Source organism: Trematomus bernacchii, unplaced genomic scaffold (assembly GCF_902827165.1).
Source record: "Trematomus bernacchii unplaced genomic scaffold, fTreBer1.1, whole genome shotgun sequence".
Lineage (NCBI taxonomy): Eukaryota > Metazoa > Chordata > Actinopteri > Perciformes > Nototheniidae > Trematomus > Trematomus bernacchii.
The window spans coordinates 9755539-9781984 of NW_022987564.1; the positions used below are offsets into that span (position 1 = coordinate 9755539).

Genomic DNA, 26446 nt, shown 5'->3' on the forward strand with positions numbered 1-26446 from the left:
CCAGAATCCTTTGAAACATGGATTGCATCATTTAAAGTCTATAGAGCGATAAAGAGTAGAGCACACAGATGTAGAAATACATTCCTATGTCATGATAACACATCTAAATCTGTATGATAACACTTTCAGCTGAGGACAGAGATGTTAAACGCAGAGATGAGACTGTAGAAAAAAAGCCATTCATGGGGGAACGTGAACATATTTAGTCCATGAATGTGGTAGGTTTTCATATATGAATACAATGTTTTACTTTCCTGTCTGTCCTTGGCATCAGTGACTGGCTTTCAGTGCTGCTTTTTCATATCACTGTACAATTTACTCCACATTTCCATTGAGGCTAGTGCTTTGATAGACGTTTTCTTTGGAAAGATCTCACAATGAATTTCAGGGTGAATATATTTTCTCTGAAATGGCCCATGACCCTTGATCACTGCCATCTAAAACCAGAACAGTTTTTACCAAATGATATAAAAACATTCCAGTGAGACTTAATTTATTCAAAACTCCTTGTCCCTGCAGTCTAGTCCTCGACTGAAAGGTGAAACGCAGACAGGCGAAGATGCATTTCACAGGATTCTTAGTTGTAAATGGGAATGGTTTGATCCAGCTCCTCTCGTGTTTTCCCCTCCCTGTTGTTGAACCATGCAGCTGTGGCAGTGTGATGTCTGCAACACAGAAACGCATTTTGGTCAAGTGCTTGATGTTGAGAGAAGATACTTTAGTGTAATTTTTGTAAATTAGTAGTGTGAGTGTGCATGTGTGTCGTTATGAAAGTGTTTCATGTGTTTCAGTGCAGCCATGGAGAGCATCTCTTACTGATCCAACAGCAGAATGTACGGAGCAGCAGTCACACATCCATTTATATCAAATACAAGTCACGCAGTAGCTCAGGTGTGGTGAAATGTTTAGGCCACTTTTACAGCTGGTGTTATGTTTAAGCAACAATTCACCAATTTATTGTACATGCTGGATAGTTCTCTTATTTAAAAATTCCTTTTATTTGCCTTAATATGAAAACAAGTCATAAATGAATGGAAATGTTTGTTCCATGGAAACACGAAATTGACAAAACTATAAATATTTTTGCAGACCGTTTAACCACAACTCTTTTCAGTAGTTATTGTCAGAATGAAACTCTGGAAAAGTAACGAAAAATGACCTTAATATAATTTATATAGTTATAACTGTATTTGGTTGTTTTATATTTTCCTGTATGACCTTAAACAAACAATGCAGTATCCTTCCCTAACTTGTGTTAACGCCCCTAGGAGTCATGATGTGACTTCATTATTCTCATAAGCACAAATTAAACACATCTGAAGTCCTATTGATCAGGCAGCATGGCACATAATGGTCTAATTTCATTTTAAGGGCTTCTGATCCTGCCAGAATACATATGTGCCACAAAAAGTGAAATCCCTCACTGTGTTCCTACATGATTCTGCTTAATCGAGAAGTACACAAATACACAAGACCATAGCTTATTGTGACTTTGTTCTAAATTGGACACAATTTCTCCAAAGTAAAGCTAACTGAGTACCATTATATATACATAATCATTACTTAGTCGATCATTTCTCCAAAGGTGTACATCAACATGTGTGCTGACAATCAGTGAGTGTATGTAGGTGCTGCTGCCCAGTAGAGCATGTTGTTTGACCTGAAGATGTCCTCTGAATTGTGTGTGTGTGTGTGTGCGTGTCTTGTGTCTATATGATGACAAACGTGTCCCGTCTTGTTCATGTTGGAGAGACTGTTAGGATATGTCATTCTGTTCATGTGTGTATTTATGTGTGGTCGAGTGTGTGTGTGTGTGTGTGTGTGTGTGTGTGTGTGTGTGTGTGTGTGTGTGTGTGTGTGTGTGTGTGTGCGTGTGTGTGTGTGCGTGTGTGTGTGTGTGTGTGTGTGTGTGTGTGTGTGTGTGTGTGTGTGTGTAAGCTGACTCTAAATCGTCTGTCACATATTTTTCTACTTTTTTCTGTTGCGGTGTTTTCATCCCTGCGATGAATGCAGCTCAGTTGGGGACCATGAAAATATATTTACACTAAAGAGAAGAAAAAACAATATATGCAGTGTAGAATTGTATGTGCTGTTCTTCATGATAGACTCGGGTGCTCTTTTGCTGATTACAATTCAGTCTTTGAAAACCAACCCCATCAAAGATAGCCAGTCTAATAGATGTCTGTTCTCGGTTTAGAAATATGGAAAAGGATCAAATCTTAAACGAACAAAAACAACTTTGCCCTCTAATCCTTCTGTATTCAATCGTGACGCATGTTTGTATCGTATTGTCTCACTTCTTGGACGTCCTGTATGCCAGCTGTTTTTGTCTAAAGCAAGAACTAGTGTTTTCATTGTTGTATGATGACATAGATTTGTTGCTTGCAGTGATTGTTCTTAATCAAAGTGGGGTTTAAAATTGGTGAAACTTGAGTATGTGTTCTGAAAGTAAGTTAGTGGTGACTGTGCTCCTTGTTTACCTTGGACCCAGATAACTCTTTTTTTAAATAAATATATATATATATAAATAGGCCTAAAGTTCAGCAGAGAATGCTTGTAACTGTGCAATTCATCTTGTCAAAGAGGTACAAGATATGGCCAGAAAATGGCAATATGCTTAGTGAGAAAGGAGCCAGAATAAGTCCAATTCGACATTCACATGTTTGTCCATTTGAAACTATTTTGAAAAGCGGAAGTGTGAGCAATAACGTGGAGGCTTTCACTAAATCTGAGGAAACAGGAAGTCTGTGTTAAATCCAAGAGGACCACCAAAAGATTTATCAACTCATCAAAAGAGCTCCCTCTGTCAAATTGAAGCTCCTTTCCAAAATGTAAAAGTTCACTATTTAATGTTACTATGTGTAGAATTTGCATTCTATATAAATATATATATATATGTATAAACTATCAAAAGGGTCACTGGTTTGAGTTTTCTCTATGACGGCAGTGATATGGGATGTGTTTGCAAACACCTGCCTGAAGACTTCCATTAATGATGGCGGTCTGATAAAGGGGTGGAGGTCTTTTTATGGCATGGTTTCTGTTTCCTTAAGAGCACACGGATCAGTTCTGAATGAGTCCTGAAAAAAAGGACCGACCCATGCCAGAAAACAACTCCATCTGTAAAAGAACTGCAAGAATCCTTCACTGTAGTTTGGACTTTGGGAATTTATGTTTGTGTTTTCTTTAGTTTGACTCCGAGCTGTTTATTAAATGATAAAAGTTCTACTCTTAATGTGAGTTAAATTCTGAAAAATCAATGTACTGTGTGTAGAAACTGTAGATGTTTGTACGTGCAAGTTTGGAATTTGTGGAACAAAAGATCAATGAAAACAATTCCAAAAAAGTTCAATATGACACAAAAATCTATCGTGTGTTGTCTTTGTGTTTTGTAAATGAAGACTGAAAATCTTGGTACATTCAGTATTTATTACTTCTGGATATTGAGAATATTTTAGTGATGCTGAAAAGGTGCTGTATTTATTTTACGTGAGAGTTGTTCATTATTCCAGGATTGGCCCTTTATCCAGTTCTTTGAAGAAAATCATAATGGAAATAAAACCTGAAAGAAAACCCATTGTGAGTTTGCATTACACAGCATGATATCAACTCAAGTTTAATTCAGTAATACTTAAGCATTATCTCTACACCGACTACTTTATGTAAAGGTGCAGTTATGTGGTTGCTTTCCACTCCGATCCAGGAAAAGTTTCAGTGTCTTGGCCAAGAAGACTTCAGGTGCTCCATCCACGGGAATGAGTCCTCAAGAACAAAGGTTTCTGGTTTAATCGCAATGCTTACAATACAATTTCTGCAGGTATGTGACAGAGGCATGGCAACACTTTTTGCCATTTCCTCAGTCAAGGAAAGGATACAGTTACCCAAGTCCTTAAAAGGTCCCCTATTATATTTATCAATATATTAGGTCTCAGATATATACAAAACATGTCACTGAAGTGTTTGGCTTGAAATGCCAAACAGATCATGCATTGTAGCATCCCATAATCCCCTCTGTTTCAGCCCTGTTTCAAAAGTGCTGATTCTGTCTGTTACTTTAGATGAATATAAGGTGCCACTCCCAACGCCCCAAAAAAAACCAAAATGGTGCTCTAGGAGGAGATTCAGGTGATAAGGTGGGGGGGGGTGTTAGCATAGTTGGTTATTGGCTAATGTTACACAAGCCAAAAAAATCGTTATGACATCCTAAAGTGGCCAAAATCTGATCAGCTCATTTTCAGACAGGCTTTTATATAAATGGATTAGGACAAGTGAGTGAATCTTTTTTCCTGAAACTTTCAGAATCGCTTTACACAGAGGGGACATATTTATGTATAAGAAACATGAACAAGTGGATTTTGCATAATAGGCGACCCTTAAAGGGGCCCCATTATGCTCAATTTCAGTTTCATATTTTGTGCTTCATGTTCAATGTTCCAAAAGTGCTTTATTTTTCCTCAAACTGCAGCACCTTTTTTCACCCTCTGTCTGAAACCAGAGCCCAGTCTGCTCTGGTTAGCTAGGTGGCTCTGTTAACCGCCTGGAGATGTCCTGCCATATAGCCCATCATGTTCAACGTGTTGGAGCGCTAGCCAATAGAACTGCAAGTGTTACGTAGTGATGTCACGGAAGTAAACACAAACCCACTACAGGAAAACACAAGTTAAGAATCAGATTTATTAAAAATAGTGTCCCAACTCCTGTGGAAAAATATACATTTAAATATCAGGCCATCTGCTGATCACATGAGGGGGTAACAAGCGAAGAGAGCGATCCCACACTGGTTACGTCCGTTTCGAGCCATCTTGATGTAGCCTTCCTCTCCATAGGTTACACCCCAGCTACAATTGAAGAACATTTAGATTATAAAACAGAAATAAAGTTTTATACATTTCCATTCAACGCTAAAATCTCAGACACACCTATTCTTGACCAGCCAGTAGTCGTGTCCATTCTCGGTGCCGTAGCCCACAGCCAGCACGCCATGGTTCACATTGTGGGTGCAGCTGTGGTCCCTGTACACTCCTGTAGGGTCACACAACAGGTAAAGACTTCAGGAAAACATTCACACAGATCCCAACATGTTTTAAGTAAACTTACAACCAAGATTAAACTTGTCATTTAAGAGGTATTAAGCATCTTCTCACCATGACGGTAAAAGCCAAACTTGGGCCTGGAGGCATCGATTGCTACAGAGATAGGGCCAATTTTAGCTAGCGCTGCCTTCAATGCAAACTCATCGCCCTCTGCGATGAAGGCGTAGCTTGAGCATTTGGCGACGCAGTACTTTGGGTTATACTTGCAACTACCACGCTGTAAAGAAAGCAATGTTCAGGGGAGTTACAGTAAGGTTAAACTTTGAATATTAACACATTCATTGCTTAGGAATCTCACCCAGCCAACGTAGGGGTAAGCTGCTTCTGAATCTATGCCTTTGTTTTTAATGACGTATTGGAAAGCGTCTGCCATGAAGCCACCGTGGCACCCATTATTTCCGGACATAAGGGAGCAATCCACCAGATTCTGAGGACTGAGGGACATCAGGGCGCCGTTTTTCTTCTTAAGTTGCCCTTCAAGAGCTCCAACTGCACTGAAGGCCCAACAAGAGCCACAAGAACCCTTGAAGAGAGAAAAGTTGATTAAACATAGGTCCAAATTGGCACACTAGCATCAGAAATCCTTTATTGTTCCCACAGTTTTGAAATTGTAATTGTTACAGCCACTGGATTTAAAAAAGGCAAATACAATAAATAGAATACAATTTAATAAAGAGGCAAGCACACCGTAATTAAGATAAATAACCATCCAAGGTCAAATATAAAATATTTAAAGCTGATTTAATAACCACAAACAGCCGAGTGCAAGTACAGTTTGATTCGATTAGCACAGAGGTCCACTTTTAAGTCCTTGTGAATGATCCTTGACATCTTCCCTGCAAGAGGTTTTTCTTCGAGGTCAAGGAAAAGTGGATATGATTTTTTTCCTTTAGTCGACTGCAGTCTTTGTCTTAAGCTACAAAACCCAACCAAGTCCTAATGTTCTCTGTTGATATGAACTGATTATTTAAAGGTATCCCTCACCTGCTGTTTGACCTCAGTTACCAGGCCTTCTTTCCTCCAGTCCAGTGTTGGCGGTAGAGAGACGTTGACCGCAAAAGAGATGGGAGGACCCCTGGTCAGGCCAGAGGGCACGACGGTGCCCATCAGAGTGCCTGAAATCTCCTCAGTGGTCTGCAAAAAAAAAAAAGATTGCAAGTCAGTTTGTCTAAGATAAGAGAGCTTTATTGTCTCCCTTAGGATAAATTTGTCTTGGGCATCGAGATAAACATAAAACATTCAGGTCAATCAGTCATAGATACAGAGATCACATATCACATGGCAAAGAAACAACATACAGGTACAGCACTTTCCCTATTGCACATACATAAATCAAATATTGCATTCATACATAAATCAAATATTGCACCTTCCCTACTGCATTCATACACAAATATTGCACTTTCCCTATCTAGGTAAGAAACAGTTTCAAAGAATACATAATGAACATAGGCATGGTGTTTTAATCCAATAATAGTTTACTTACCAGGTCCCCCAAGTGGTTCATGGCCAGCTCATAGGTGTGCAGGCCCAGGGAGGATTCCAGGTTGTGTACATTAATCATTTCAAAGTTGCCTTCCCAGATCCGCCTGCGCCCAAACTCCTCAATCTGGAAACACAGCACAGTAACTACATGCGATACGAGTAAAAACCTCCTGACTGAAATTACCAAGAGGTGAAGACTTATACGATTGATAGGCATTTCCCTTGTAAAAAAGAGAAATGGTTACAATTTTAGAATTAATGCAATAAGGAGATGACAACTTCAATTGGCTTTCATGCCTAAACCCCAAACATTATTAAAGTCTTAAGATAACTTAAGACTTTAATTTTACCTCGTGTTCATAGACTTTTTGATGCATCTTCTTCCATAACACCCAGTGTCGATCCAGTTCTGAGCTGAGAACGGCCAATGCATATCCACACACGATGGTGAGAAGCAAGCTCCGAAACATCTCTGGATCTGGCTTTGATTAGACAGCTGCAGCAACCTTCACTGAAGCACCACCAGCTGATAGCAATTCACATTTAGAATCAGTTGAAATAAAACATAAATCCATGCATTAGTAAAGTGCATTTTTTAAAGATACTTGCTGGTTACATTTATGGAAGGCAACAAGTAGATGGAAGAAAAGTGATTTACCAAGATAAAAAGGCAATTACCAATACATCTTCACATTGACTATAGGATATAAAAGTAAATTTAGCCCACTATTCATGCACTTATTGGAGAGAAACAACAAAAGTAAGCATTGAAAATAAACGTCAAACATGCTTATTGGAGATCAGAGATGCTAAAATATTACCAACCTGAGGAGATCACTGGGGGAAACGGCAGGGAGAAGCTCAGGGCTTTTATAAGCCACCATGCCCACTGCACACCTGCAGCTCATTAAACCTGCAACACGTGGTTTCTCCACTTGGGGGCAGCACTAAAAAGAACATAACACTGACACATCATTTCCATGGATGTTTGCCTTTTTTAGGCTGTTAGTAAAGCAGCTACGGGGCAGTATTTAATTGATCTGGAGTCGTGTTTCTAAAGAATGTAAGTCCAATCTCATTATTATTATTTCTGCTTTGAAAGGAAGTATCTGCCCCTTTAGCTGCAAAATGTTCCCTAGCTGTTTGGTGCTGGGCAGACTCCTTCTAGTCTGCTGCTTTCAGTTGAGTGATTAGCACATTTAGATAAATTAATTAAAACAAACTTTTTCTGTTCATTATGCTCAATTAATTTCATGTGGTTTAATGTTTCAAACAAGAAAGGTTCCAAGTAGACTGCATTTCTCTATAAATACTTGTAAAACCTGTGTTTTCACAAAATGCTCTTCAAATGATAGGCCTACAGTTTGGAAAATAGTATAAAGTCTAAGGAAGAACAGCAAGGGGAGGAAGATAAATGTGTCACAAAGAAATCAAGTTAAACATCTCTGCAATATATTGTCCACCAAAACCAATAAAGAATCCAGAAGAAGAAGTTTATTAACAACACCCATAATTAGGCCTTAATAAAAATAACTGTATAATACTTTATCTAAATATGACAACAGTAATAATATTTTCTTCCCATGCCACCCTTCATAACAGGCAGAACACCGATATTTAGTTTATTCAGAGTTTAATTAAATCCACAAAGTTCACTGAAGCAGAGCCAACATTTAAATACAAACATTTAAATAAACACATCAAATTGATAACATGAAGAGAACTCTATCTTCAAAATGAACTTTAAGAAAGGAAACGCAGGCATTTTTTATTTGTTGTATCCACCAGTTTTACTTCCAGGGTATCAGTGTCAGTGTTACAGGTAAAAAAAACAAAGAACAATGTCTTGATATCTAATAAATAACATTTTCACAGCGTGGGGTAGACTGCAAAACTGGCAATACCACAGAGGTTGTTCTTGTTTCTTGCAATTCGAATGAAGCCTTCTTCTCCCCACGCGGTGCCCCAACTGCAAACACAAAAACATTCACATGTAATATTTAATATAGGTCATACACTTCACATGTGGGATAAAAACAATTGTCAAATCCTGTGACACTTTTTAGCCAGAAGAGATAAACTCACCTGTTCTTCACGAGCCAGAAGTCTTGTCCTGCGTCTGTGCCGTAACCCACGACCAGCACCGCGTGATTTATGAACTTTGGGTTGCAGTTTGGTACATTATATAAACCTGAAACATGCATAAGGTTTATAAAAGTGGTTAAGAACATTTTAAATATTGACATGCTCTAAAACTCTCTCCTGTCCAGCCACACAACCTATATGGATATTGTAAAGATAAAACATTAATATCACTAAACACAGAGAAAAATGGGCCTGTTAGCATGAATAAAACATCTTATTCATAACTGTTAATAGAGTAAGAAGAAATTAAAACAAATGTTCATTTAAGACAACACTGGACCAATACAACTATAAGATACAGGACTTAACACCTGAGAAAATAACACTTAATGTAAGTGCACCACCAAGCTGTCTTTGTATCCCTCTAAATATCTAATATAATTAAATACGAAAGTGATATCAATTTTGATTTTATGTCTGTAACTGAACCAACATTTGATGAAAAGAACATTTTCCAGTGGTGGATTGATAATATATATCAACAGAGCAAAATATACATAGCTGCAGAGTTGGGCCTTTTAAACAATTTCTGAGAAAACGATATTATATAGAAGATTAGAAGCAAAAGGGAGACATACTACTTTAAGCATTTGATTTCACCCCTTAAAGAACCTAAAATGGTCATAAGATTAATGGAGCAGGAAATGACTGCAAAGCCTGTTCTGTTTTCATCAACCAAAGTATAAAAGATACCATACTGCACATCCAATGTTTAAATGTCCATGAAGCCTCACCTCCTCTGTAGAGATGGAAGGATTTCAGCATGGCGTTCAGGGCCACAGCGACCGGCCCCTCTGACGCCACGGCAGCCTGCAGAGCCCCCTCATCCCCCCCAGGGAGGATGTGGAAATCAGAGCAGTAGCCGGCCTTTCCTCTGACTGAATACCGACACTTCCCGTTCTACAAACACATGTGAGATTTACTAATTATAATATGTATCTATCTATTTAATCAACCTGTTAAATATGTTTTATTCTCTTAAACCACTTGTGTGGAAGTGTATCTTGATTTTGTTCTAAGGGTGAATATACATCAAACAACAACACAGTGTATTATTTGTATTAAGTATGCAGAGTGATTACAATGCATGTATACAGCGTAAATATTAATGTACAAATCTACATTTCTCATATCACCTCAGCTACAAACAGAGTTTCATTCTGTATTCAACACATCTGTCAAAACACAAATCCAGCTCTGAAATATAATTATAATTAATGTTTCATACATACAACAGACTACATAAGTATTTAGGAAATATATTTGGCATGATGGTTTGTCTGTTTATCAGAAATTCTCTTGATGGCGGGTTGATTTGGCAAGTAAACCGAGTAAATGCAAAATATAGAAAAAAACAAGAAGAAACTACAAAACTGTAAAACAATACTTTAATGCAATAATTCTTAATATAACAACCTTGACAGTTAATTCCTTACCTGGTGTTCGTAGGGGTAAAACTTCTCTGAGTCCACGCCTCGGTTGCGGATGACGTAGCTGAAGGATTTGGAGATGTATCCTCCTCTGCAGCCGTGGTTCCCGTCGCTGGTGCTGCAGTCCACCAGGTTCTGAGGACTCAGGGGAACCAGGACTCCTGTTCTCCTCTTCATCTGACCCTCGAGAGCCCCCAGAGAGCTGAAGGCCCAGCAGGACCCGCACATCCCCTTCCAGAAAGATAAATGATTGCCACTGGTTGTTTATTAGCTCTTGTTCCCTCAATTTAAAATGGCTGATCTAAAATGATTGCTCACCTGGTTTTGGACCGGACTGACCAGGCCGTGCTTCCTCCAGTCGACACTCTGAGGCGTCGCTGAGCCTCTCGGTTCCTTTAAAGTGACATTTCTGAAATCAGCTGACTCCTCCAGCCTCAGGCCGTTCAGCTTCTCATTGACTTCCTCAGCTGTCTTGAGAGAAAAGAGGGCTGATAGATATATGCCATGCACATACAGTACATTTAACAATTTCAGCAGCAGTTTGAGGACATGATGAAATATATATCAGCGTTCCTCAAATTCCTCTTCTTCTCCCAAAAGTTTCTCTCCAAACTTTTCATCCTCAAATCTCCAACCAGGCTATAGCCCTCTTTTGATATATTTATTTTAGAATCACAGATCTGCAAAGGAAGTTTGTATTTGTGCATGTAGTGTCCCTCAGACACCAGCAGGCAATCATACAACTAACCACAAGTTCCTCTGATTCAAGTTTACACTTCTGCCTTTAGGAAAAAGAGAACAAAATAGACCACAAATACTATGTCATTTTTATTTGAACTCAATAAAGTGCCACGCCAGGTCAAGCCTTTAACTCGCCCCCCATTTTTAGCTGTGTAGTCCTTTTGTGTGGGCTTCAGATTTGACTTTCACTGTAGTTTTCTCGCATCAGCACAACAACTCTGTAAAAACGATAAGAACATTTTAGCCTTCCCCACATACGTCCTTCACGTCTTCATCATCAAAGTAAAACATTTCTTTATTACCTTCCAACACAGCCTAAAAAATGCCCTTAGTCTCTAGGTTTTGACTCTACAAACCTTTATCAACACTTCACTGAGCATAAATGATTAATGTCCTATTCAAGTACTGTTTCGCATGTACACCAATCCTTGATGTAACTTTATTAGCCCTCCCAGATGCACTTTACGGGGACCTATCATGCAAAATGCACTTTTGTACGTCTTTTATACATGAATACGTGTCCCCGGTGTTCCAGGGAACTCACCAAGTGTCAGAAAACACAACCCTCTCTATTTTCCTCCATACCCAAATCTCTAAAAAAGGGGCTGCAACGGATCTGATAAAAACTGATCCAGATTTGAACACTGTCCTGACGTCAGGACGGTGGCGCTACGGCTATTGGGCCAACTCTCCACCTATCAGGGGAATGTGGGGTTGGGCCACGGCCGGCCATTGCCGCTCGAAAGCGCTGGAGACGCTGTAGTACATATGCCAGGCCTGTAAGTGGCGCTGTAGTCTGCCACAAAAGCAGCGAAGAAGACTTCCCGCGCATGGTTGCCATGGTTTCCCTTCTGTTTATTCTCCGCTGTGGCTTTTTTTCTCCCTCCCCGAGGCAAGCGTTTGCTCCTGCTGCTTTAATTCAATGCAATCCCTCCCCGTCGAGGCAAGCACTGTAATTCTCTCCGGTTAGTCCACCAGCAGATGACAAACACCCACCTCTCCGCCTCTTCCAAGGAACGAGGGGACCGTGCGGCAGAGTTTCAGTTTCAGTTACTTTCGCCGGTCAACATGTCCGTTAAAGTTTAAATCTTCCGGACAAAATTAGAAAAGTGCCGGTCAAAGGTCTTCTTTGTTATTTATTGAGCTTTAAAACAAATGAATAACGACTCTATAGGCCTATAATAATATAATAAAACACGGAGGACGGAGATCTTTTTTTCTCCCCCTCTTGACTTGATCAGAGCACGGCTCCCCTCTCCTGCAGGGGGGCGTGGTCGGCTGCAGCTCACAGAATCAGCCCCGTAGACAGCAAACAGCACATAGAGTGAAATGAGGCATGGCTAAAATGCATGATCTGTTTGGTATTTTGAAAACAGAAACGTATAAATATACCTTATATAGGTATGGCCCTACAATATATCATTTAAATATAGCATGATAGGTGTCCTTTAATCATGGTCCAGAATGAATGTCCAGATTGGCCCAGCCATACTGGATTAAATTAATCAGTTTGTATAAAGCGAGATTAGTGCTGTTCTATAGGTTAGGATTTAGTTCAGCCACGCAGGGTGCAGGTTTAATGCAGATTACCAGTGTTGGTCAGTGACATCAGTCACGTGCCAGCAGATGTCAATGAGTATGAACCAGCTTTAATGTCTAGCAGCGAGAGGAGTCAGTGAAGGGACATCATGTTCAGGGTGAAATATCCGCCTGTTTACTATCTCTGGTCTCTGTGATACATTTCTCTCTTAAATAATGATGACATGTTCAAAAATGTTGAGCACTGTAGGGCGTTCTTCGGTTTGGCAGTAAAATATCTTGTTGAATATATTCAGACTTGAAAGATATAAAGAGGTCTTTTATGGTTGATTCAAGGCTACTTCAGTAAGCTATACATTCAATAATTGCTTGTTAATTTGAATTAGATAAGATTAGATTACATTTTACTGCTGACTTTCTCCAGACTAAGAGTCGAGACGTTTCTGTTTTGTGAAGGATCCAGTGCTAAGAAGTTTACACAACCTGTTTTCTGAGCAGTAGACTGAGAAGCAGTTTTCCTACCATGTCAGAGAGATGATTGAGTCCCATGGTGAAGCTGTGGTTTCCTGCTGAGGCCTCCTGGTTGTGTCTCAACACTAACAGCATGTTCTTCTCCCACACCGCTCTCCTGAACTCCATCTCAGTCTGAAACCAAGACACAGGCTAAATGATCTGATAAAGTGTGTGAAAATGTGTGTGTATGGTTCTGACATTCTTACCTTATTATCATAAACCTTGCGATGTTCAATTTGCCATTCCTCCCACACTTTATTTAAGGCAGATGAAGAGTGGGTGAGGATCACAAACGCCAAAAGCAACACGGCACAAAGTATATGCATCCTGCAGAGGGAGAAGCAAAACTAGTCATATTATAAGAGCAGATTATCCCTTTTTTTATTATAACCATAACCGAAAAATGTAATGGACACATTTTTAGTTTTTTTGTTGTTAATTTAAACAGAATTTCTTTAGGTTTTTTACTCTTAACGTCGCTTTGAGTTCTGTATCAACAATCTGACTAGCTCCTTTCTGATATCTTATTACAATAAAAAGATGAACATCTAAACTTTGACATATCTTAGTTGTTGATGTGCACTGTGCTCGTCTAGTCTAAAAAGAAGACACACTTTAAAACAACCAGAGAAAATCCGGTGCTGTACAACTTTGATTCAGGAAATGCAGCAGGAGGTTTTTTAGCATTGCAGACTTTTAAAAAGATTTCCTCACTAGAGAAGTTGAAATCAGTCTCACTGTAATCTTTGAGCTTCCTTCTCAGCTAAACGTTTGTTTTTACATCATTAGCTTTTGATATGTACTCAGATGATCAGTAAAACAGTCTCAATGCATTACCAAGAAGATTGCATTTACCTTTTTGCAGAATTATCAGCAGGGGAGAAAGTGAACAAAGAAAGTTTGTAACGGACCAGAAAGCCTTTCTCCCTTTAGAAAGAGGAAGTATAGCTTCCTCCTGCACTCTGTTGCTTGTTTGTTGCTCAGTCCTTCAGTTCATCTGCTCTCTAACTTGTCATGTGAATCTAATTTACAACCAGCTGCAGAGGCCCACAATACCTTTCCACTGCCAGAGGTGGAAGTTATAAAAGCTACATGATAGTAATATATAACAATAATAATAATTTGTTATCTAAAAAATAACTGTAATAGATTGATAGAAAGAGATAGGCCTCGTAGACCCATTGATCACCATTTTCTGGTTCATTATTAAACAACACATATCATTGAGTTTGTCATTTACACATGAGAAAAACAAATTATTTGGCAGAAAAACAACAATAAAAACACAATACACATTCAGTTTGAACTTTCTCTGCACAAGAAACCATCAAGTCACTTAATATCGGAAGAACTGCAGTTATTAATTGGGACTAAAAGTTAATGCACGCGCCTAAAAATGGTCAAACAATTTACCACTGTAAAACCACAACTATGTGTTGTTTTTTTCTTAGATTTTTTTTCTCAGATTTAAAAAAAGACATAGTGTTTTGATTTGTGAACTTGAACGGTGCTGGTAAGCACGTTTTGATGCATGCCACTGCCACTTCTTTTCAGTCACTATGCTAAGCTAACTAGCTTCTGGCTGTATTGGTGGCTATATGCTGGCTTAATGATGTGGTATCTTCTGATGTAACTCTGTAGTAAATACAATTGGTGTATAATATTTTTTCTATAAAGATGCTGACCATGTCATTTGCAATGTCGCTGGGTAAGATTTGGCTGAAGACATTTGTTGCAAATCATCTCTGCAATCCCCTTTTCTCTTATCTGTGTACTGTACTCTGTCTAATAAACAGGAGGGAATAACCTATAGACATCACAGCAGGCACCACCACAGGGAGTAGCAGTGACGAAGCAAAATAATGATAAAAATACATTGTGATATAGGAGCTTTAGGAGCTCTGATTTGTCCAAGACTGTTGCTTTCGTCACTGATTTTCCTTTCCAATGTTGGACAGAGATTTCGCTGATGAACGCAGATTCCCCGAGGTACCAGATGGTATGTGACTGACTCAGCACCGGCTCTTCTTCTGTGGTGATCGTGCACCTTTTGTTTCAATACACACCTCATAATCCTTCAGCTGAGCAGAAAGTCAGGCAAATCTGTGTTATTTTTCTAACGCTTATTGAAGGGAGTGTTGGCATATCCAACTGAGAAGTGGAGCAGTGTTGGTGTCGCTCTATCATAAATGTAAGAAGGAAATTATGTATTTTTGGGTTAAGTTTGACCTGTCCCCACCTTCCAGCACTACAAATCAACAGTTGTGTCTTCATCGAAAGGCTTTAATAGACCAAAAATCTGAAAAATATCTGTATTTCTAAGTGTCAGTGCTTGAATTCATTCCCATCTGGTGTTTGTGCCCAAATCTCTTCATTTGGCTGACCTGTGTGCTACCTCCTGTCATCCAGTAGAGTGAGTTGGATGCAGCCCAGGAGCTAGTGTATATAATCCCCCAGCATGCACCTAGCACACACACACGTCCATGAGCCAGGTTTGTGTTGCCATGAGTACAGCGAAGCAACAGGGGAACAGAACTGCAGCAACACGCTTCCTCCGGAGCTGAATAATTCAGAATGGGAGGATAAGGCTTTCTCGTTATGATATGTCTGTCTCTTTCTCTCACACTGCAGGTTTCATTTGGATGTATTTCTGAGGTGGACACGAGAAGACCAAGAAGATTAACCCTGCTCTGAGAGTTATCATTCTTTGTGTGCATGTTTACAGAGACAATAATAGAAAAAAAATATTTGCAAAATGGTTCTACCTTTTGATCACAAAATTGTTAAAATGGAGCTATCACAATGACAAGCCCTCCAGACTGAAGAGACGGTGAGTTACAATGTTTGATTTTCTCACTCTTACATCACTTCGTGTACCTTACATTGTTCTTGAGCTCTCTAAAATGTTAGCACCCAGTAAATAACTGTGATTTCACCTTTGTACACTGTTTTCACTCTCAAGCATGTATACGCTCTCAGAGGAGTTCAGGAGGTGTCAGTCTTCATCACTCACTGCTCTGGGGAGTGCCTGACTATACAGTATTCCCCAGCTCTATACCCATAACTGTGTCTAAATAAAGTAAAAACCTAAAAATGATAATCCTAAACACAGCAATAACTTATTTTGTCATAAATACACTCTATTGAATATAACACGTTTCCAAAAAGGCAAAAATCCAATGATTTAAGTGTAAAATGTTTAGTGAGCTCTTTGAAATGCAATATAATGTTAATGTTAAAATAAAAATATTTACACAAAATCCTCTTTTGCCTTAGTGAACATGCTTACCTATTTTTTCCTATTTTCTTTTTATTTAGAAACGCTGCTCTTTTGGCAAATAATGTATGTATATAAGAAATATTACTACTATAAATGCAGTCTTTGTCTCTCTGCCCCTCTTGTCACATGTTCTATAGTGTTGCGTTGTTTAATACAACATGTGAAAAGATCTGAGGTGGCATCACACTTTTTTTCCAGCACTCTCTTGGCAATCTAAATAACACATTTCAGTCACACATTTTGTTTGATGAACTGATTCTGTTGAATTGCTACCTAGGATTCTCGTTTCCATTTTTAAAGGAATGAGTTTATATATCATGTCAACATACATTTTTGCATTAATTATTTGAGGAGATATAGTGTAATTACTGAGCTATTTTACAGTAACTGACACTTTTATCCCAGTTGCAGTTAAACTTCGAGCAGTGTTATAAAACCATTGGGACTGGACTTCCTGTACAGAAATATATTTTTGCTTTTACTGCACCATAGTGGTTGATTTACTATTGGTTCATATAAAGAGAGAGCAACTTCTCACATAATTCTGGATCCGAGTATCAAGAAAATACCTCATGTGAAGCCTAAAAGTTTTAATAATCATTATTTTGAGTACTATTTATGTTTTGCAGAAAGCTCCCTATTTTCAATGATGTATATTTCTTTCTCACTCTTTTATCAGCTGCCTCTCTCTCTAACACACAGGCCACCAGATGTTTGAGGGGATTGCCGTCCACCAATGGCTGTGCTGTGGAGCTCTCTTCCTGTTGGCAGCGGGGGTGGCCTTCTCCTCTGAAACCCGCCGGTCGTGTCCACAGCCCTGCCGCTGCAACACCGTGCTGCAGGAGGTCAACTGCTCCGATGGACAACTCACTACAGTGCCCAACATTCTCCCACAGAACACTAAATTACTAAACTTGACACATAATAAGATCAAGTCTCTGGTGCAGCAGCAATTCCAGACTTTGACACAACTTTTAGACTTAGATTTGAATGACAATATCATGGTTTTAATTGAGGTGGAAGCATTTATCGGCTTGCAAAGTCTAATAACTCTGCGTCTTGCTCGCAACTACCTAAAGATTATCCATGTGGGGGCGTTTGATGGTTTGCCAAAACTAAAGTTACTGGACATAAGCAGAAATGAGATCCTTGTTTTTCTCGATTTTACTTTCCGTGACTTAACTGCCCTTCAGTTTATTATAGCAGCAGATAATGACTTAGTTTTTATTTCTCGTCGAGCTTTCACTGGCTTAACCAGTCTGCAAGAGTTGCATCTCGATGGCTGCAACCTCACTGCCGTGCCGACAGAGGCGCTCACTCAGCTTGGCGAGCTGAGGAGTCTTCATTTTCACAGATTGGGCCTCACAACGCTGCCAAACTACGCTTTCCGTCAGCTAGAGCATCTCAAGGAACTTGTCATTTCTCAATGCTGTCTGGAGAATCTGTCAGGAAACAGTCTCTTTGGACTAAATCTTACATCCCTGACTATTAGAAACTGCAACCTCAGTGCTGTCCCCTACACCCCTTTGCATCATCTTGTATATCTTGTATTCCTAGACCTTTCTTTTAACCCAATTACATTCATTTATGGGAACCTTTTTGGAGAGTTGCTCCGGCTCCAAGAACTCCATTTGGTGGGGGGATCATTGCTGCGTATCGATATTGGAGCATTCAGAGGTTTGGCTAATTTCAGACTTCTGAATGTATCCAGAAACCTTCTTACCACACTTGAGGTGGGAGCCTTCCATTCAGTGGACACCCTGAGAAATCTGGGACTAGACAACAACCCACTAGCATGCGACTGCCGCCTGCTGTGGGTGGTGCGAAGGCAACCATATCTGGAGTTTGGCGGAAATCCACCGACTTGCAGAACCTCAGTGCAGTTGCAGGGTTGGTATTTTCTGGACTTTACTGAAGCTGAACTCCCAGGTCTGCTCACATGTCGGCAGCCTCGTATTCTGAACCGCAAACCTCAAGAAGTGAGAGTAGATCAAGGACACACAGTGGTGTTTGAATGCAATGCAGAAGGTGACCCTGTGCCATCGGTCACATGGATAAGCCCACAGTTAAAACCTCTATCGCCCATTGGCAGAATACGGGCTCTCTCTAATGGCTCGCTGGAGGTTCGCTATGCCCAACCTATGGACAGTGGTGTTTATTTCTGTGTGGCATCTAACGCGGCAGGAAATGACAGCATGCCCGTCAGCCTTCATGTCCGAGCCTTTCCAGCATCTTCCAAAAAAAACCTGCGTCTTAAAGGCTGGTTTGCCTTTCCGTCCGCCTCGCCAGGTGTGAGTGGAGACCAGAATATCTCATTTGATGTAAAGACGTTACTGGTAGCTGCAACCATTGGATTTCTTTCATTCTTCAGCTCTGTGAGCGTATGTTTCATCTTCATGCTCTTCTGGAGTAAGAGTAAAGGGCAAATAAAGCACACAGCCACAATAGCATACGTGCCACGAAGTGCTGAGTCAAGTAACGGAGGGAAAGGCAACTATATGGAGACAAGCAGGTTCACCATGAAACTAATATGAGTCAATAAAAGGTTTTTATTTTGCTTTAATTTCAAAGCATGCAAATGTATGTCCAACACACACTGAGTGTTAATTAATCCGTAAGCATGTAAGCTAGAGCTACAAAAGGGAAAAAAGACAAAGTAAAATGTGCTGGCATGATTCTAGATATTAATAAGAGTCTAAGTAACGTTTTAGGAACATCTAACCACATCATTTCCTGTCTGTCTCTGACACAAAAGCTCCACTATAACAAACCCTGAATGTAAACCAACCAAAGTAAGAAAGATTTAATTTGCATAATGCATTTGCTGTAGAGATGTTAATTATTCAGTTAATTGCATGTTGATTATATTGCTTTGTTGATGTTTATGTATGGAAACAATTTACAAATGTTAGTTTTGTTCATTTGGTTTCCGAAGAACAAGCGATATGGTTTCTAAAGAACAAGTGAAATAGCGCTCTTTTAAATTGAAATAATTATGATGGACGTCAGATGTACACAATACTTGCATCTATATTGCCTGCCATTCAAACTCAATTTGGTTATATACTGTGCTGGTATTCTAATATTGTCACATTTACTGCTGTACTCATTATTAATAGATGTATATCCCACACATATATTAAAGTATTCTTTAAATTCTCCAAAATAAAGCACACATAAAATGTAATTATTGTGCTGATTTTTGTTGTGGTTATTCAATGTTTTTTGGTCAAAATGTACGAAGGAATCATCAGATGCCTAAAGCATCATGTTTGCTTTGTACAATTCTTAATAAACAAAACATGAATGTAAAAAAATACAATTTTTATGTTGAGTAAGGTAAAACATGAGGGCTCTCCAGGTATAACAAATCACACCAACTTAATATGAAATAAAGCATGAATATGGTGAGTGATATTTCCAGAATGTTCGTATACATTTATAAGAGGCAGATTCTTAAAGGGCTTATGCTATATGGGACGGCCAGGACCATCCACTCCTGAAGGAGTTCAAGCTTCTGTCCTTAGGATGTCGTAATAGGCCCCCAACACGAGAACAAAGAAATGATACATCTCCTCTCCCTGTGCTCTTTCATCCTTAGTGATTTTAATTTGCTTAATAGCATATGTACCCTGGCTGCAGTCCTTGCACTTCCCTTGCACACTTGTACATTTGCATTATTTGTATTTGTACTTTTATGAATTTCCATTTCCCAGCTTTAGCTCTGCACTTTATTGTGTTGATGTGTCACTGATGTTGTGCTTTCAAACAGAATAAATTATTTCTATTAACACCAATGGGTGGCTGTAGCCTTGTCTAGGCTTTAATCAGAGGGTTGTTCGTTCGATCCCTGGTTGCCTGGTCCCTGCTATACATGTAGCAAAATCCTTTGGCAGGTTATTAAACCCCAAATGGCTCTGTTTGCGTTTGAATGTTTATCCTTCCTAATAAGGTGTCACCTTGGGATTTAGCCTTTACCACAAGTGTATGATTGTGAGTTGGAATTGAGTGATGTGCTAATACTAGAAGAGTGCTATACACTGTGTATGCAGTGAGCACACAAAAAAGTGTATTTTTATTTTGTTGAAACAAGCCGAATACCAAGACTATTCACAACTGCCACAGTGAAGTTCATATAATGCTGTTGCTATGGCAATAGATTACCTTTCTGCTGGCTCCATGACAACAGTATCTAACATCGGATGTGTCCACCATTCTAAATGTACCGGAGCCAAATTGTTCTGTGAATGAAATAAATAGATATAAAATCAATATAAGATCAAATTGTACACAAACGAAGGTACCAATTGTATGGAATTGGGAGGAGTTTTATTTTGTAGTGTAGCCCGGAAGTGCATCAACTGCACCGGATGTATTGGTTAGGTATTCCTAGTGGTTAGCATTAGCTGTGTTCTTAGCTTGTTTTACTACAGGTCAGTAATAACGAGCACTTTTTAGGCCTATTAGCGTGAAATAAAGCGTATTTATAACTCAAACAAATATGGGTACGAACAGATAATTGAGTAAGCCAAAGGTAAAAGCGGTCCCCTAAAAACAGCCTAGACCGATAGTTATCTCAACATTAGCTAGCTAGATACCGAAGCGTGTTTTGCCATTGTTTATAAATCACAGTCATGACTCTCGCGGTGGACCGGGAGCAGAGGAAGACTGCGGGAAACCGCTTGTCAAAATTACTGGATGCTGAAGAAGAGGATGATTTCTACAAGACCACGTATGGAGGGTTTGCCGATGTGAGTAACAAAAACTGACTGGTACAGATTAAACCAGCTAACTAACACCTTAGCATCACCTCTTGGCTAGCTTGGTCCCTTGAATAGCTGGTCAAAATACTCCGCTTTATTAAACTTTCATTTACATTATCGCCCTAAATGTACATATTGTCAGATTAAATCATATTAGGCTGTTACTGTCTACAAGTTTGCAAAGTTACTAAATGTATTTGTTTTGTTGTTTGTAAGAATTAGCATCATAATATACTTTATGTCCCAAAGGGGAAAGTATTCATTATGCAGATTGGACCATTTCAGAATAATATATATTGTACGTTTTGATTAGAATTATGAATGTGTAGCTGGTAAAGGTGCAGCTAGTTTTAATGACTTTGTATACTGCAGGGTAGCTTGTGAATATACTCCAGGTGTAACTAAAGTCTTATTTAAGTGTTGATTATATTTCACATTATTAATCCAAATCTGTAATGTAAATAAAGGTATCAAATAAATGTAGTGGAGTAAAAGTACACTTTTTACCTTTGAATTGTAGTTGAATAGAAGTACAAAGTAGCAATAAATTATAATGCTCAAGTAAGTACAAGTATTTCAAAAATAGTAGGCGTGTGGATTAGTGCGTTGGTGTTCGGATCAGGGGAGCACAGGTTCAAACCCCACTGCAGTCAGCATGTTGTTGTGTCCCTGGGCAAGACACTTCACCCCAAATTGCTCCTGTGGGGATTGTCCACAGTACAGAGTATGTAAGTCGCTTTGGATAAAAGCGTCTAACATGTAATGTAGTACTTAAGTACAGTAGTTGAGTGAATGTACTTAGTTACTTTACACCACTGCTAGTACCCATCTTCTACAATGATTTCAATTGGAAACCATTCTGTTGAAGGACTGGGTTAGGTAGGGTAGGATAGGTAGACACAGTAGGTAGAGCTAATTTGATTGAGGTGTCTTATATTTAGTCTTCTCTTGTTGATACATTTGGATGAATGTACAAATACACTCCAACAGACCCATTCTATGGTACTGCTGATTTAACCTTAAACCTTAATCAATTACTCTCTTGAACAGTTTGAGGATTTTAATGATGTGTTATCTTCATGAACGTAGCATTTATTGCAAGGCTGTTGTATAACCTCTAGCTTGACAGTCCTAATAGACTGAGTCTAACATCTACACAGCCTATATTTAAGAAGATCATGACTTCAGCATGTGCTGTTCAGTGGAACAAAACCCCGTTAGGTGTTTCTCATGTCTTTTAGTTCAAGTGTACTTGAAGCCACCGTAGAAAGAGAAGATGCATGAATTCTCAAAGATGAAAGAGATATATTTACCACCAATATGAAACACACCAAAGGACACTTCCACAAAATGTGTCTGCAAATGATTCTTGTCATTAAAACCACCATGCCCAGTGATTCATCCCAAACTGTGACCACGACTCCAATATTTCCTGGCCGACTTTATCTTAACAGCTGACAAATTTGTGAAGGCTGTTTGAGAGTGCCAGCCTTTCCTGCGTCACACTCTTAAAGAGAGAGAGAAAAAGCTTTCAAGGCTTTAGGATTTATGTGTATCAAAAGATGATATGCTATTATTCGACATTCAAGTAACTTTATTTACATTTAAAGACTCCGAGTGGTATCTTCGATTTAAAAACCTGTCTCCGTAATTTCCAGACAGATGCTGGTTCAAAGGTCAAATTGTTTGGGAGATTTGGCAGCAGCTGCTTCGGCTGTTCTGACGTTTAGCTGGAGTTGACAAGAGTAGCTAGGAAAAACAATCCTGAGACGCCTCAGACCTCTCTGCTGGTAATTTGATAAAACAGTGTGACCATGCTCCTGCACAAGCTTCAATTTGAGGGCTAGTGTGATTTAAAAGGTCTGAGTATTTTCTACTTGTGATTAATGTTGGTGTTTTTCAACTAATTTTATTTGTGCGTGCATGTTTTGTCATGATTTTCCCGTCATAATTAAATAACAGCGGGATGTGTGTTATCTGCGCACTTAGGCTACTCAGTATTCAATAACATATTTGTTTTCCTCCTTAGAGCTCCGTTATTTGTATCTTGCTTTGAACATCTCAGACTAAATGCAGATTCCCAGGACTCTTTTAAAACATACTGCTGATGAACAATTACATTAAAATAACCCACTTTGTCTACACTTTGTAAATACATTCCATGATGAGCCTGATGTCTGTATCACCTTGAGATTTGCTTGCGGTTAAAACAAAAGCATAGAGAGAGCCGCTTCCTGAATGTGATTTTGTTTTAGATCTGTTTGTGTGAGTGGCGTGTATTTCTCAATTAAAAATAAACTGGCTTGTTGTATGGGAGAGATTTTAACTGAGTAAATCTCATGGTTTTATGGCTTTACAATATGCTTAGCACACATGCGTGTCACAGAACCTCACTGAATTACACTATGCTACACCTTTAGCTTCAAACTGGTGGCACATCCATTGTATTTACATTAAAAAAAGAACTGAGGGAATTTGATTTAAAAGATGACTCCATGGTGAATTCTGAAGCTAGTTTCATCAACAGGTAATCTATTTCGACATGTTTAATACATTTCTTTCAGGAATCAGGAGATGATGAGTATCATGGAGAAAATTCAGAGGATGAGGATGTGGTGGACAGCGATTTTGACATCGATGAGGGCGATGAGCCAGACAGCGACAAGGAGGACGATGCACCTAAAAGGAAAAGCCGGGTTGTTACTAAAGCATATAAGGTAGGAACAATCATTTGATATTAATATGTAAATGAAATTATTTCATCAGTCTATATATATATATATCTGGGAGACCTTTTATTAAAATGACACTGCAGCGTAAAATGACCTGTTCTTGTGACGTGCAAGTATTTTTACTGACAGATTTACAACATGAACGAAGAAATTCATACATGATTGAAATAGATCATGAGTTAACAGGATTTTTGTCTTTGTTTAATCCAAGGAACCAATAAAGGTGGCGAAGCCCAAACCAAAAAAACCCTTGGAGGAACAGAAGAAGACTGAGAAAGTTAAAGTTGAGCTCAAAAGGAAGATCCCACCAGAGTTCCAAGATTTTGGTGAAAGTAAGATTGCAAAAAAACAAACACAAATGCCCACACACTTAATGATCCAAAAACACTTCACTAAAACGGTTTAACACATAAACCATCACTTCATTAGCACACACTGATTACATCACAACTGAACTGTTTCAGTACTTGAACATTATGAATAATTGGTTTAGCTGTGTATCATTCCTTAGCACGGAAGTCTGTGCGACAGTCCACCAGCGAGCATACCCGAAAGACAAATCTGCGCCTGCAAGAGCGTCAGGATGCCCCTCGGAGGAGGAGGGGGGCTCATCGGGACCGGCCCCTCACCCAGGAAGAACTGCTGGCCGAGGCCAAAATAACGGAAGAGCTCAACATCCGATCTTTGGGTGAGAACATGTTATTCAAGTTAATCAAATATAAAGATTTTTGGTCCCAAAATGTTCTGTCTTGTGTTCAGTACTTTTGTTCAAGCCTCAGTATATATAGTATGTGTTTGTGATGACTCAAACAAACATGTCTGACTCTTTTCATACAAAAATAACATTTCAAATATTATTTCATAGGCGGATAAATAACAATATTAATTGTACTCTATAACATTTGAATAAAGCCTAACAATTCAGACAGACATTAGGCCTGTTTTAGTTATTTGCCGTGTCAATTGCATAACCTCTCCAACGTGAGACACTAATGGCATTTCTGTTGATGATTGCAGTATACATAGACATTTGTAATGCAAAACAGATGCCCCTAGCTGTATTTATAATATATGTGAATCAATGTAGTCCATCTGTTTGGCAAATGGATAAACAAAATCTTAGTAAATACCATATCATGATGAATTTAACCAGTGATTATTGATGCTAAATAAGTAACGAATATGTATGAGTTAAAAAGAAGATGACCGTGTTCATTTTACCGACTGTGTGTAGAGAACTATGAACGTCTGGAGGCGGACAAGAAGAAACAAGTCCACAAGAAGCGGAGATTTGACGGACCGACCATCCGTTACCATTCAGTCCTGATGCCACTCGTTTCACATTCGGTCCTAAAAGAAGAAAACGTTGATGTTGAAGGGTACGTTTCATATGATCTACCTTAATTGTTTTACACAGACAAAGAGCATATCGAATTTTAGTTTTTTTATAGTTTAAAGTATGTTTTTCAATTACCCATCTACCAAAGGTTGGATCAGGACGTTCCTCAGACTGCAGCACAGAATCCCAGCACGCCGTCCCAGCAGCCTGCGGGGGGGCTGTGCTCCCGTACTTATATAACGTTCAGCGAAGACGAAGCCTTCGAGGCGACGTTCCCACACAGCGGCCAGTCGAGCCCCCCGCTGCCAGTCCAGGAGGTTTGTCCCGTTACCCACAAGGCCGCACTGTACCGAGACCCGGTGACTGACATACCGTACGCTAACACACGAGCCTTCCGCATCATCCGAGAAGCGTACCGTAAATACGTGGCAGCTCATGGATTTCCAAACACTTCGGGTGCGGTGACAGGACTTGACTCCTCAGCAACAAAGAGCTCCCGCCAGAAAATGGTTGTCAAGCAGAGTGCTATGGCAACATAGATTAGTTTCAGAAATAATTTTCAAAAAAGGTTTGTGCTTTTTTTTATATGTATTAGTTTAAGCAGAATGACTTCACATGGAGTCAATCCCTTTTTGTATACAACTGTCAGGCATTCAGCAGTCAATGTGATTATTACGTCAAAGTCGGTGAAACAATTGAAGGCAAACACCAGTACTACTGTTGACTGGAGAGAGCATGGAATTACAAGAAGTAGACCTTACTGAAAATCAAACATTACCAAAACCAAGCAGGTGGTGCTTTCCTTCAAACGGCAAACAATCTTATCTTATCTTTAGTACAGTATCACCCTAATAGAATACAAATCTTGTTTGAATGAACAAAAAATAATCCCTGATTGGCTTTAGATGCACATTGGCAGACTTTTGTGTTTTTCCTTAAATGAAATGCCTTTTTTACTGTCAATATATCTGGGCTCTACAAATGTACATATTTCTCAACAAAAATAAATGTTTGAAACATTGGAAAAATACCTATTTACTATTTCTACAAACTCTGGTTTATAACACATCAGTCGCATGAACAACGGCTACACTGAAAAGATTCATCATCTTAGCATTCCTGTTTTCTTTTCATTTACTGTTTTTTTTAGCCTGTAGTTGTGTTTTACAGCTTGTATCACTCCATCCATCATCATAATAAATCTAATTCCATCCCAAATGCCCTTCACAACCTAAAATCCACCCTGAATCTAACCATATAGTGAGGTTTGTGTGTCATAATTAGATTAACCGTGGTATCAAAATAAGTCAAATTACGACATTTCGATTTTGCTTTTTAAAACTTTAATTTACTATTCAGACAAATGCCATTACTGAAATTACAGGA

The 26446-nt window shown here is 39.1% G+C and overlaps 4 protein-coding genes across 6 annotated transcripts; 2 read left to right on the forward strand and 2 right to left on the reverse strand.

The window, feature by feature from the left end:
* Positions 1-4656: 4656 nt before the first annotated feature.
* Positions 4657-7449, reverse strand: LOC117478363 (cathepsin S-like). Its single transcript, XM_034125372.1, has 8 exons — positions 7404-7449; positions 6929-7104; positions 6580-6702; positions 6078-6227; positions 5392-5616; positions 5145-5310; positions 4920-5022; positions 4657-4838 (listed from the first exon to the last, which is right to left on the reverse strand). Exons 2-8 carry the CDS (start codon positions 7046-7048, stop codon positions 4739-4741), a joined length of 987 nt encoding a protein of 328 aa, XP_033981263.1. The 5' UTR covers positions 7049-7104; positions 7404-7449; the 3' UTR covers positions 4657-4738.
* A 618-nt stretch (positions 7450-8067) lies between these two features.
* ctss1 (cathepsin S, ortholog 1) lies at positions 8068-13896 on the reverse strand. The gene is made up of 8 exons (XM_034125371.1): positions 13802-13896; positions 13153-13273; positions 12956-13078; positions 10472-10624; positions 10160-10384; positions 9458-9623; positions 8664-8769; positions 8068-8547 (listed from the first exon to the last, which is right to left on the reverse strand). Exons 2-8 carry the CDS (start codon positions 13270-13272, stop codon positions 8448-8450), a joined length of 993 nt encoding a protein of 330 aa, XP_033981262.1. The 5' UTR covers position 13273; positions 13802-13896; the 3' UTR covers positions 8068-8447.
* A 1540-nt stretch (positions 13897-15436) lies between these two features.
* Positions 15437-20013, forward strand: LOC117477617 (leucine-rich repeat and immunoglobulin-like domain-containing nogo receptor-interacting protein 1). Of its 2 annotated transcripts, none has more exons than XM_034124333.1 (2): positions 15437-15776; positions 16906-20013. In XM_034124333.1, exon 2 carries the CDS (start codon positions 16937-16939, stop codon positions 18758-18760), a length of 1824 nt encoding a protein of 607 aa, XP_033980224.1. In that variant the 5' UTR covers positions 15437-15776; positions 16906-16936; the 3' UTR covers positions 18761-20013. The 2 variants fall into 2 exon arrangements, with proteins under 2 accessions (XP_033980224.1, XP_033980223.1); XM_034124332.1 differs by having other exon boundaries at positions 15448-15776; positions 16929-20013.
* Positions 20014-20599: 586 nt separating this feature from the next.
* Positions 20600-26090, forward strand: vps72a (vacuolar protein sorting 72 homolog a). Of its 2 annotated transcripts, none has more exons than XM_034125380.1 (6): positions 20600-20977; positions 23554-23706; positions 23933-24053; positions 24215-24409; positions 24956-25100; positions 25209-26090. In XM_034125380.1, exons 1-6 carry the CDS (start codon positions 20861-20863, stop codon positions 25597-25599), a joined length of 1122 nt encoding a protein of 373 aa, XP_033981271.1. In that variant the 5' UTR covers positions 20600-20860; the 3' UTR covers positions 25600-26090. The 2 variants fall into 2 exon arrangements, with proteins under 2 accessions (XP_033981271.1, XP_033981272.1); XM_034125381.1 differs by having other exon boundaries at positions 24233-24409.
* The last annotated feature ends 356 nt before the right edge of the window (positions 26091-26446 follow it).